Source organism: Echinops telfairi, unplaced genomic scaffold (genome assembly GCF_000313985.2).
Source record: "Echinops telfairi isolate 266 unplaced genomic scaffold, ASM31398v2 ScPeMD7_4;HRSCAF=17, whole genome shotgun sequence".
Taxonomy (NCBI): Eukaryota; Metazoa; Chordata; class Mammalia; order Afrosoricida; family Tenrecidae; genus Echinops; species Echinops telfairi.
The window spans coordinates 33,057,062-33,069,571 of record NW_022103900.1 but is presented as its reverse complement, the minus strand read 5'-3'; the positions used below and the strand labels follow the sequence as shown (position 1 = coordinate 33,069,571).

Here is a 12,510-nt window from a genome sequence, read left to right as displayed (position 1 = left end):
GCAGGATGGCACTGTCCCTGTGAGTTTCTGAGACTGTCACGCTTCACAGGAGTAGAAAGCCCAGTCTCCAAGTGCTGACCGTGCGGTGAGAAGGCCGACTGGTAACCTCTAAGCCAACAAGAGCAAACAAACTCATTCCCGTCCAGTCGATTCCGACTCAGAGCGACCCTGTAAGGATTCCCGATACCAGGGCTTCTTCAAATGATGTTAGGAATGCCTTATCGGGCACTCCATGTTAAGCGTGAAATTTAAGGAAGAAACCATTCGAAAGTACAAAAAAGAAAGATGCCGCCAAGGTTCATCTAATGCCAAATAGTGTTTCCCCTCCAACGTTTTCCTTGAGCTGCCAGCCACGTGTTGTGTTAAGGTACTCCCCAGCTAGGGAATGCTGTCTTTCCTTCAGCATTCTAGGCCCTTTCTAGCCAGTGTTTGGAACTTGAAGCCAGTGCCAGGCCTCACCATAGCTGGTGATTCCAGGCCACAAACAGCACTGGAATGCCTTCAACACCTTCCATAGCTGCCCACCATACTTAAAAGTATATTTCCAAATTAGAATGGACATAGATGATTGATGATAGATAGATAGATAGATAAGTAGAGAGATAATCAGCCTCGTGCTCCAGAGGTAAAGCCAGACTCTTGTCATCGAGAGCAGTCACATCAGGACATCCCTGAAGCCCTAGGCTTATCTTCCCCAGATACTACCTTGCATTTGGCACAGGAATTAAGGGCCAACATTAGTAGATAGATGCAGCCTTGTTTTCATTTGCAAAGTGTCATTTATATGATTAGGAACCCAGTCTACATTCTTCAGGTACTCAGCAATATGGCGTTTATCTCAATTAGAAATCAACTCTCACAGTGTTATCAAATGCCTCAGGGGCATGCCACTATTTAGAAAATGCATTAATGGTCTTATTTCAGTGGAATAGCTAGTATAAAGTTGGTGAGGATAGACGGGTTGAGGCACAAGATGCTATTTACCTCTAAGGGACGACATCAGAAAGATACTTATTGGTGACTCCTATATGCATTGGACAGAAAGAATTTCCTAAAAACCTATTCCAAAGGCTAAGGCAGCTAATAGCCTGGGGGTGGGGAGGTGAGGGTGGAGTCTAATTCAAATCACAGAATTCCCATGCCTTAACCTTTGCAAAGATGCTATGAATGAGGTACCCTGAATAAAAGAAAAGAGGGGTCCAATAAGCATTTAGAAAGACCAGCAGGGAAGGAGCAGAAGTGCATTTGGGAAAAAGACCAAGTATTTGCTTTCCAGAAAACTTCAAGTTGCTCTATTGTGACCTTGGTCTGTCTTTTTTGTGTGGACAGATGCTCATTGAGTGGGTAGGATGGTGGGTGCAGTGTTAACTAGATGGGTTCTAGAATCTGACCAGGTTCAAGACAATGTTTTATGTGGTGCTGAACAGTCTGAGGGCTGGTACCCTCCCTAGCAGATCTGCTTCCTTGTCAGTCAAAGGGAGATCGCTTTGGAACCTAAATCATAGACTGGGTATAAAAAAATTAAGGAAAAGAACTCTGTATTAAAGTGTTCAGGTCAAAGATTGCACTCAGCAAGCACTCCGTTTATGTTAGACACTTTTATTTATTCATTAATATATGTTCAATAATGTACCAAGTTTTAAATAAGATGCATCTGTCAGAACTGGGATACACTGAGCAAACAAGTCTGAAGGAAGCGAAAAGAAACGAGGTGAGATATTTCTTGGCGCTTTAGTCATGGTTACAGTGTTTATTTGGGGGCAGAATTGTCCTATGATCTTTCTTTGATATCATCATCTCTGGGCATCTTAGATATCAATTAGGTCTGAAGCACTAAAAGACCAGCTGGTTAGATCACTTCATGAAGCGACTGTATGAATAATTTTGAATCAGCATTGTATTCGATTTGCTCCTCTCTTTCCAAGGAACAGAACTGAGAGTATCCTGAGGCAGAGTGAGTGCGTTCCAGCATAGGTTTCAAGGCCCATTAGCAATGCTTGGGGAATGCCGGCTACCTCAATGCCTGTTTTACAGACAGTCGATGGTCACTCTGACAGGACATTCACTAATAAACACTATACTCATAATAGAAATCTATTAAGTCCCTATTATGAACCTGTAACTGGAGAGAATAAACTGTTCAGCCATTATGCCATGCAAAAAGGACATGCTTGGGGGCAGGGAAGGGGAGACTTGACCTATCTGTATCTTGCATTAAATAGTCTACCAAACTTCAGAAATTTCACTGGTAAGTATTTAATTCAATTTAAACAGAAATGACTGGGGCATTCATCTTTCTTTCTTTCTTTCTTTTAACTAGTTTGATTGGTTTACTTGCTGCAAATCAAGATGTCCTGGAATTAAATTTCCACATGAACAAGATTCAGTAAAACATCTAAATTGATATTTAGTGAACCAAAAAAAAATTTTTTTTCCTTAGGGTAAAAATATTTTTTCCCTAATGTGTAAGATGATTCACCTGTCAGCTAGAATGAAAACTAAAATTAGGACTGAAAGTGACTGGTTAAAAAAAAAAAAAATCAGGTAACTGAGAAGCAAAAGTGACTGAGAATTTATTTTAAGTGTAGGTTTTATCTATGCAAAAGTAGACACGTTTTATCTTTTCCAAATAAGGTGGATTTAAAAGCCTGCCATGACATCTCAACAGAGAAAGCACTCAATAAATGTCAGATTCAAATTTTAGTAGAATACAAATCAGTTCCTGACAGTGTCTGATACAAGTTTCAGGTCTTATATTACACAGTCCTTACTTGGGACAATTAATCTTATTCAAGTCAACATTTACATAGTGTTTCCTTCTCCTACCCTAGTCTCATCAAAAACCCAAACCTTCGCCACGGAGCTGATTCCGAGTCACAGCGGTTCGAGGACAGAGTAGAACTATCCTTTAGCGTTTCCAAAACTGTACATTTTTATGTGAGTAGACATCACATTTTTCTCCTACGGAGCAGCAGAGCCACTAGAAGTTTGAACTGCTGACCTTTAAGTCAGCAGCAAAGCATTTTAACTACTGTACTACCAGGGTTTCTAGTACCAGTCTCGGTCCAGGAAAAGCAAGCGAGTCAGAAGCCATTAGTATGAAAAAGAAAGCATCAGGACATCGGGATCTGCTCAAGAACTAAAGCGCGGCTGTAAAAGAGCGCAGGCTCCCAAGAATAAGTCTCTTATAACTGCCTTCTTCGTTTAAACTCTTCTAGATGTTAAATATTAGACCAATATCCCAGACACACTTTACCACTAACACAGTGGTAATGTAGACATCATCAAACGGTGATTCGACTTCACTTCCCAACCCCAGAATATGTCAACCCAGAGACAGTTGTCACAATTTTCATGGTAATACATTCTTAAAATATTACCAGCGTTGAATGTAAACAAATAAAAGGCTTAAGGGGCCCAATTAGGGAAGGGAAATAGGCTGAAATTTCACATACATCATAGTGATAGGAAATTCACCAAGAACTTCACTTTGATGGAGCCTAATACACTGACAGCAGTAATATCATGAGATGTTTGGTCAAGAGACCAAAAAGTTAACACACTGGAAACTTGACAAGCTGGGAAGCCAACGGGAGGATAATTAATCACAAGTTTAGAGAAACCATTGGATGGTTAGAATCCTGTTGCTAGGCAATATGTTTCTAGGCAGCAGGTCTTCTCACATCTTAAAGGACCAGAGCCTTATATATATATGTATATATATATATTTTTAATGCAGTTTATTTTTTCAAATTGTCATGGTTAGGCATCTTTGTGGTCTGTCAACTTTGGGGTCTCTTACTGATCCATAGCTTAAGGACTGCCTAGAAACAAATATGTTGACTTTATGTCAATACGTATGATAGGCCTCACTAAAATACAAGTTTTACACTCACCATGTAGTAAATGATAGGGTTTGCATATGGTCATACAATAAAACCAGATAGGAAAGGTGCCTTCCATGATGTGCCTATTGTAGCTGAATAATGCGATACAAAATATATTTGAGATTGATTAAAATAGGAAAGGCACTTTAGGTATGAAAATATCTTTACTTGTAAATCCCCTATAAGACTGGGTACTAAAGAAAATATCTTGGAATGAAAGAAAAAAGTGTCTGAAAAGTTTGAGGCTTCCAGCACTGAGTTCTTTATCAAAAGTAGAAATGTTGTTTCGATTTTCTATTCAAGTTGGGGTGCATCATTATAACCCAACGTCATTTGGTTGTAGCAATACAAATACTCTGTACAGAAGTTGAACTTCTAAAATCATGGCAGCTAATACCAGCGAGTCGAAGGAGAAGGAAACGGAATTGACTCGCGTATGAGTCCTGCTATTTATCCGCCTGGAGCTCCCCACCAATATGCTCCACATTTAGCATTACAGAAACGCACCCCCCCACCCCCACCCCCAACTCTGCTCACCGCCCAGCTAACTGGTAACTTCTGCTGCCTCAGCACATTCACCACGAGAAATAAAGAAAGATGAAGGGCTCCCCAAGGAGCATTTGGAATCACTAAAAAAAGTACTATACATTTAGCCAACTGCTACATATTTAGTCAAAATGTGGTAGGAAATAGATTCCTTGCCCTTCCCGCCACCTCTCTTCCTTCCCTTCTCCTGCCATCGCTTTCTTCATTTGTCCTCAAAACCATGCATGATGGGTTATTCCCCCCGACCCCCACCCCTGGATGAAAACATTTGATACGAGGGGACCTGATTTGAAATGAAAAGTTTCCTCCTTTTACCTGTGGCAAACGTTCTATTTCCAGCCAACACTCTGATGGAGGCCCTACCCTCCTTTTCTCCTGTGGAGTCAGTTTAGCACACCAGCTTTCTGGGGAGGAAGATTTGGAGATGGGTCAGGGATAGGGATGAGACTGAGCTACCTGGTTATTGGGGTGGGAGCAGAAGGAAAAAAGAAACATAGGTGTGACTACACCCCAGGGCTGCACTGGGTTCGGGTCCTGAATGGTGGGAGATAAGACTTGATTCACCTTAGGGTGCTTCATCTTTCTTTTCTTTCTTTCTCTTTTTTTTTTTAAATTAACACTTTCTCTATATTCCTAGAGAAGAGTTCTGCTGCTGTCTTGTCAATTCTGTATAACAGCTCCTAATTAGTAATGCATGAATTGGAAATACACTAATTAAATTTAGAAAGTTTATTTCAATCTTCCAAATATTGGTGGTTTCCATAGCTCATTTGGCCTCTTACTTTACTTTCTTTCACAGTACTAAAACTTGTCGTTTATTCAAAATGCGGTCAATGTAGGAAAACCAAATAAAATCACTCTCCAATCGTAGCTCATTTGATATTTGGATGATAAAACTAAAATTTTTATTACATTTTTACACACACAGGTTCATCACAGCGTTAAGAATTTGAAGATATTTCCAATAACAGGCTCGTGTCATGCTGTTTCATTGCCCTGGCCATTTAAATATTCCTTTGATATGATATGTAAATTAGGTTTACAGATTAACTCCAAAGATAAGAAGGCAAGCACATTCATAAACACATGAATGATCCAATAAACGGGCAACCGGAAAGCCCTACTGAGCTAGGCAAGAGCATTATTTCTTCCTTGTTGAAGGTATCAGCATATGCTACATCTTATGTTGCACAAGTGTTCTCATTAAATATTATGAAATGTACAGCCGGCCGGGAAGCTCTAACTGGCTAGTCAAAGTCACTCATACCTGTGTGCTCGTATTTATGTCGCAGAAGGGAACTGCTTTTCTGGAATGTCTTGTCACATAAGTCACATGCATACATGCCACTCTCTGTCTTCTTGATCTTCTTCCGAGACAGACAGGAATCGGAGTCCGTCATGTCATCTAGGCCTGACATGTAGTCTTGTGTTCCATCAAGCAATTCTCCCTGTGATATAATCACATAGTTCAACACAGTCTCTTCTCTTGGGGTTTACACTGAGCAACTTCACATAGGCTGACATTTGGAGAATCTCAAAAGTTGACTGCTATTAATCAATCCCATTTTTTACATCTCTTTCCCATGAACGATATGTGAGAGCTCACATTTCAACAACAATATGAATCTCATCTGCCTTAGGTGCTAGATAGGCACCTTTCTAGGTGAGAAAAAGACCCATTGTCTCACTGCCCTTTCTTTTCTTTATGCCAGAACATAGCCACGAGTAAAAACTGTTGATCTGAATTTGTGTATTTTTCCCCATAACTTTAGAAATGATCTGTGGCTGTAGAAGGCTCATTTTAATTGAATTTTATATTTAGGTACAAAATGTTATTATTATGCAATCTATTTAAATGTATGTCTACCAACTGAAGGCCTCGGGCTATATTTTTATATTTAATTTTCTAATTTGAAATAGGGAATATTAATAACACTTTTTATCAATGTTCTATCTATGTTAAAACAGCCTTCAGCATTAAGCAATAATGAATGTGGATCAGTAAATTATTAAATTTCTTGATATTTATTTTGTCTTGATCCAAAGGAGTGCAAACTAGCATGAGAACATACATTTCCATTTGCTAGCCTACAGTTCAGTTTTCTTAGACTTCGTTTGCACTAATTAATATTAGAGAAGATTAAATAGGCTTAAACACATTTACAAAAAGGGTGGATGTACTATAAATTGGAATACTGGATCAGCTGTTACTGAGGCACACTGCTACTTGTGCTTCTAGTTTGCAAACAGGAATTATGCCCCGTTATGTAAAGCAGATCTGTATTTTGTATTTGAAAACACACACTACTTACTTATTTGAAAATTACAAAGAAAGTTACATAGAATAGTCTTTCAATAGTCTTTAAACTATGCTCTTTTCAACAAAACATACTTACACTAATGAGTACATATGAGTATTTATCTGATTGCAAATTTGTAAATGTATAAATCATGAAACTGTTCAAAGTGTTCATTACTTTTTAGGATCAATGTAAGTTCCACTGCGTGTTATCAATATCTAATTCTAAAAACTGATGATGAAATACATTTCAAAGACATGAAGGTAAGTCAAAACCGATTGCTACACGGGCAGTATTAAACAGCACAATTAATGGTGTCAGGCCCTTGTTTCTCTGCCTCTCCTCTCTCTATGCCTGTCCCCAGCTAAAAGTGACTTGTCCATCTCTCTACCACTTCCCGAAGAATTCTGTGTTCTTCCTTTGAAATGGTGTTTGAATTTGGGGAACCAAATAGTAACCTCAAGTGTTAAGACCAAGGCTTCAGGGTGGGTGGGGTAAGCTTTCCCAACAAAAGTCTCTTAGGACTGCCCTTGCAATCTTCGCAGAATGAGCAGGTACATCATTCTGATTGGGTGGAAAATTGCCCAGTGCACCATCCCTGGCCTTTTCCTCACCAATGCTGTTTTCTTGAATCTCTTCATAATAAGGCTGAATGATCATTCTGTGTCCTTTGAGAAAAATCTATTAAGATCACCCCTGTAGGAGGCTGAAAAGCAGGGACCATACTTTCTTGAGCGGACCGTTCTGATTTGATTTCACCTGGCCCAGCAGATCCCTGGAGAAGCTATGTTGTGATGAGATCTTTTTAAAAGGCGCTCCAATGAGACTCAGACAAGCGGATGGCTGAGCCGGTTTGCCTGCAGCCATCCACTGATCACAGAGCCACGTCCGCACACGCCTTCTTTGGAGTAAACCTGTCCCTACATGAGCTGGCCCCCTAGTAGCAATGCTTTGACTTACTCTCATAAACATTGACTGCTCCCTTATCTTTTGGAACAAGTAAATATGCTTATGTAGTACGGAATTTCACTTATTTTTCTAGCTCATTCAGTTTTGACGCTCAAGGTAAGACAAACTCTTCCATTTTTGCTGAAAACATAACACGCGATTCTTTCGCTAATGTTCTTTTTTCCTGCATGCACATAAGCTATGTAATTCTCCCCTTCTCTAGTCAGACCCAAATGATATAGCCCATTACCTGAAATCCTTGTTTCCTCTGGTACTTTCTCCTTTGCTGCATGTCAGCAAAAGTAGCGGCTCCAGCTGGGTAGGTATAGGCCATATGTGGTAGGAAGCTCATCTGATCCAGTCCTGGGTATGGGCGGAGCCCAGGGATGCTGGTCTGGACCGGGGGCATGAAAGTGGCGGGGGGAAATGCGCTTTGTGGTGGAAGAGCTGTGTATAAAGGTTTGGCACTAAATGGATTCATGCCGAACACTGGGTTAGTGTTTTTGTCCAGATTATTTGAATTCGAAAACTCCTTCTTGATGAAAGTCAAGTTTAGCGGCTCATCCGAATTTTCAGATGATGAAGAAACACTGTTGTGGTCTAAACTGATGCTGCTAGCTTTTGCTTTGTTCTTTGTGGCTATAATACTTTTGGGTTCTTTCATTTGTTTTGGTAACGACAAGTCCAAAGGCTCAGCCTGGAGCTCCTCGGAAGAGAAGCTGTTTGGAGTGTAAGAACTACTGTGGGAGTTTTTAGAAGACGTGGAGGAAAGATTTAAAGGGGAAGGAGTGTTACTCCGGGAGTGGTCCAATTTTTCAACCGGTTTGATATTGGTAAAATGGGAAGGTTTTGTTAGCCTGAGAGGAGGATCGCAATTGGTTACACTGTTGTGGAGTTCTGCGATAGACGGTGACGTTATGGAGTCCAGGGGTTTTACAGGAGACCTCGGCAATAAAGAGTCTTTCGTGGGAGGGTTGCTGTTGGGAGCTAACGGCTTGGAGTTCCTTTCCAGTGATGGAGACCTGGAAGTCGAGTACTGGTAGACTTTCCGTTGCTCAAACCATTCCTTCACAAATTCCTGAGGAAGGCCCACCGCAATGGAGATTTTCAGCAGTTCATCAGAATTGGGCTCCATGTTCATAGCGTAGTATGCTTTAAGTACAGACATGTGGTCCTTGTATGGGTTGATGGGGCTTGTCATTCCTTTCTCAGAAAGTACAGATGACAAGAGGAGGGCTTTATTATCAACAAAGACTCCGGCTTTGCTGGGGACTATGTTTTCGTGAGGTTGCAGGACGGCCTTGATCTCTTCATTCATCTTACAGAGGTACCGTTCATGCTGATGCAAGGGAATGGGGCCAGGAAAACTTTCTTTACAGAACTGGCAGGAAAATGGGGTGGATATGCTATGGTTCTCAATCATTTTGTCATCAGTGACCAAATCGATTAAGGTACGTAGCTTCTCTTTCTTTAGAGTACTGATCTGTCTCCTTGAGTCGGTAGTCAAGCTCTGCAGGCAAGCTTTGGCCTCGTTGACTTTTTCTAACGTGTAGTCAATAATACTTTTAGTGGCACCATTATGACTCACTACTGGAAGACCTACGGGTGGAATATTAGGAGAAGTAATGACTTGTTCCTCAGGTTGAGAGCAGGGATCCTTCATGTGGTAACCTTTCAACTTGGAAATTTCTTCCGCCTTGCAGTCCATTTTTTGCCTGGAAACCGTATTGTCCACAATCTGCAGAACCTTTTGTACCTCGCTTAAATTGCTGTTCATTGTGGGAAATCCAAGCAAAGGGGCTTCCATCCCTACACCTAAGTGCTGCATTGGGCTCTGAGCAGACGGATGAACTCCCAAAGGGCTGGTGGCGCCAAGTCCACCGTTGATAAAAGGACTCGCGCCACTGAACCCGTGTGTGGCCATGAGAACTTTATAGTCATTGAAGTCTAGTGGTTCTGTTTTAATTTTAAGCAAGCCCGTCTGCTCAGACATAATCAGTGGTTTTCCATTCTCCAATTTGTTTCTTAACTGGGTGATGGCTGAGTTAGTAGGAGAAGAAGAAACAGAATTAGGGGAAGAACCCGTCTTGATATTGTTTCTCATCCGGCCGTTTACAGAGATCAAACCAATACATTTCTTGCTGCTGATGTGTGAACTGTAGGAACCAGAATGGGAGAAGCGTTTCTTGCAGTTGGGGCACTCGTATGGTTTTTCACCTAAAATGATAATTAGAATTAACATTACATTCCTCTGCTTAGGGAACACTTGCATTTGTCCCCCAAGACAAGACAAGCATACAATGGGAGTGCCCCTACAGTCTAGGTGCTCAGATTAGAATTATTTGACCACCACGGTTTCTGGGCTTTATCTCCCCAGGGAGGACATCATTCAAGATGTTAGCAGTGGGCGGTGGGGGCTGTCTAGGCCTTTTTCAGGCAAGATCCCAAATCTTGCCTTGCCATCGGCAGCCTCCCATTTAAACAGAGTGTCAGATTAATGTGTGGTCAATAGCACAATAAAGATGTCACCGTATTTAAAGGGAAGTGGAGCCATGTCTTTAATCAACTCTGTGTAGCTTCCATTGATTCTACCAATCCAACTAGTCCTTTGAATAGCATCCAATTTGGTAATAAAATGCTTGGCAAAGCTATCACACTAGTTATAAAGACAAAATCCCAGTGGTAGGATGTCTGCTTTGTAATACATAGCTCTCAGAAATCAAGGGACTCAAGCTCCTACAGGCTTCCACGTTTCCTTTCATGGTTAGGTACCGAAATGAATTTCCTTCCGATTTTTGCCGGTTGAGTTTCTTCAGGAGGGATTTTGTGAAGGCAAAACAAGGAGCCTCAGGGGGGGTGACACATCAAAAGCATCTGCAGTTTTTGAGACGTTTAACTGCTCCTTCGTTCTCTAAGACAGAGCTATTGGTGGGGTCACGAATCTCACGAGACAGACCAGGTATACATCGCTCATGATAGAAACACGATTAGCTCCGGAATGCTACAAGCAGAGCTGTGCAAATTTTAAACAATCTTTAAAAACTGCTGTAATTAAACAAGATGCAAATACAAACACCGGCACCTCTGCTACTCACCACTGTGAATTCGCAGGTGTTCCTTCAGATGGTGTTTATATTTGAAGGCCTTGCCACACTCTGTGCATTTGAACTTGCGATTACCTGCTCCCTGGGTCAGCATTTGGTGCTGTGAAAGGAAAAAGACAACCATCAGATTTGGGCAGGCGGAGCAAAGACAATTTGTTACAAACGAGTTTTTTCCATTTGCCTACATGTTTATTTCTCTGCCCAGAGTTGCCATAAGAGTGATAATGTTGGCAAATAACACTGGAACCCAAACCGAAACAAAACAAAACAAAAGGTGCTTTCCCATGAGCAACCTTCATTTGCTTTAGAATTATCTCAGGAGCCTCTTTCCCAAAATGTTTCTTTGAGCTTTTGGTGATGAGAAAGCGTGATTGTAAAGATGTTTGTGGTTCTTTGTGTTTCCTACAACATTTAAAATCAGAAGATTCCCCTGATAGTATGCACCTATTTTGCCAAGGAGAAAATAAATATTTTGCTGGAAATTCTAACTCATCTCCAAAGTGCCCCTCACACAATCATATGAAATGTTTGTATTGTTTGTCAGTATGATTTCGGCAGAGGCCGTCCTAAATGTAAAAAATGAAGGAAAACCAAAACCCTGCCACCCAAACCAAAAACCTGCCTGTCAATATTTCATGGCACCCTAAGCGTGTGTCAACATCCCTTTCAGGGGCGCTACTGGCAGAGGGATGCCCTATTTTATCCGAGGCGTTGCCTAGTGGATTTGAAGCCCTATTCAACATCCGGGACGGCATCTTGGGTGAGCAGCTTTGTTTCAGGCCAGGAGGGAAAGACCTTAATCGACTTTTGAGTTATCCTTTTTAGTAGGGGACTCGGGGGTAGGGAACACAAAAAGTTTGCAGAAAAGACAAGTTAAAGGCTGCGAGGTTGTCATCAAACACAGCGGGCCTTTTTGAGCAAGTGGGGGGAAATCAGTGAATCTAGACTCTAGAGAGACACAAAGAAAATATAGTCATCCACTCTGGGTGCTCAAGGTAGGAGGTCAGCCTTTTTCATGCAGCAGCGACACAAAAGCCTTTTGCAAAAAGACAGCCCAGAAACGGTATGACAACTGCTAGGGTGTGCTGAATCTTCCCACATTCCTAGTGAGACAGATGGTGTTACATGGGACACAGGGAGGTTTGTTCAAACAGCAGCAACCTTCAAAGATCAAGCAGAGCCCAGCCCGCCGAGCGCCATTGAGGGACCCTTGCTCATATGTTGCTGAGTTGCATAAACAAACAGCAACAGCTGCTTTGTCTCCCCCCACAGCCCTCAGAGGACGACTATAAACTTTAGTTGTGCCACTGTTAATATGATACAATCATTTTAATTTACTAATTGTAAATGCCATGAGCAAATGAGGGGACTTTTCAACACCAAAGCAACCATTCATAATGCGCCAACACAATCACACTTCTGCATGTAAAATTTAAAGCAGTTATGCTAAATACATTTCTAGGCTCCCCATCCCCCCCCCCTTTTTTCCTAGAGGTTTTGTGCCTATAAGCAAGGGGAGATAAACTGTTACATAAGCCGAGCTGCGCGCATTTATTTATTTATTTTTTGAGTGACTGAACTTGGAAACAAACGTGCAAGTCACAAGCCCAATCAGATCGAAATGGAATGATTTACACGAGCTGTTCCCTTAAAAGAATGCAGCCCCGTAATTCAGCATAATCACCATTGTTTTGATGGTTTGCTAATTCTCTTGTTTTCCTTATT

At 41.3% G+C, this 12,510-nt stretch overlaps 1 protein-coding gene across 5 annotated transcripts in view; it reads right to left on the bottom strand.

Annotated features, from left to right (window-relative positions):
• Positions 1 to 12,510, bottom strand: part of ZEB2 (zinc finger E-box binding homeobox 2) — a 139,961-nt gene that overhangs the window by 2,577 nt on the left and 124,874 nt on the right. For all 5 annotated transcript variants that reach the window (XM_045298614.1, XM_045298631.1, XM_045298625.1 and 2 more), the window contains 3 exons: positions 10,777 to 10,885; positions 7,932 to 9,898; positions 5,701 to 5,881 (listed from right to left, as the gene is read on the bottom strand). In XM_045298614.1, the coding sequence (XP_045154549.1) occupies positions 5,701 to 5,881; positions 7,932 to 9,898; positions 10,777 to 10,885 (2,257 nt within the window). The remainder of the gene's footprint in view (positions 1 to 5,700; positions 5,882 to 7,931; positions 9,899 to 10,776; positions 10,886 to 12,510) is intronic.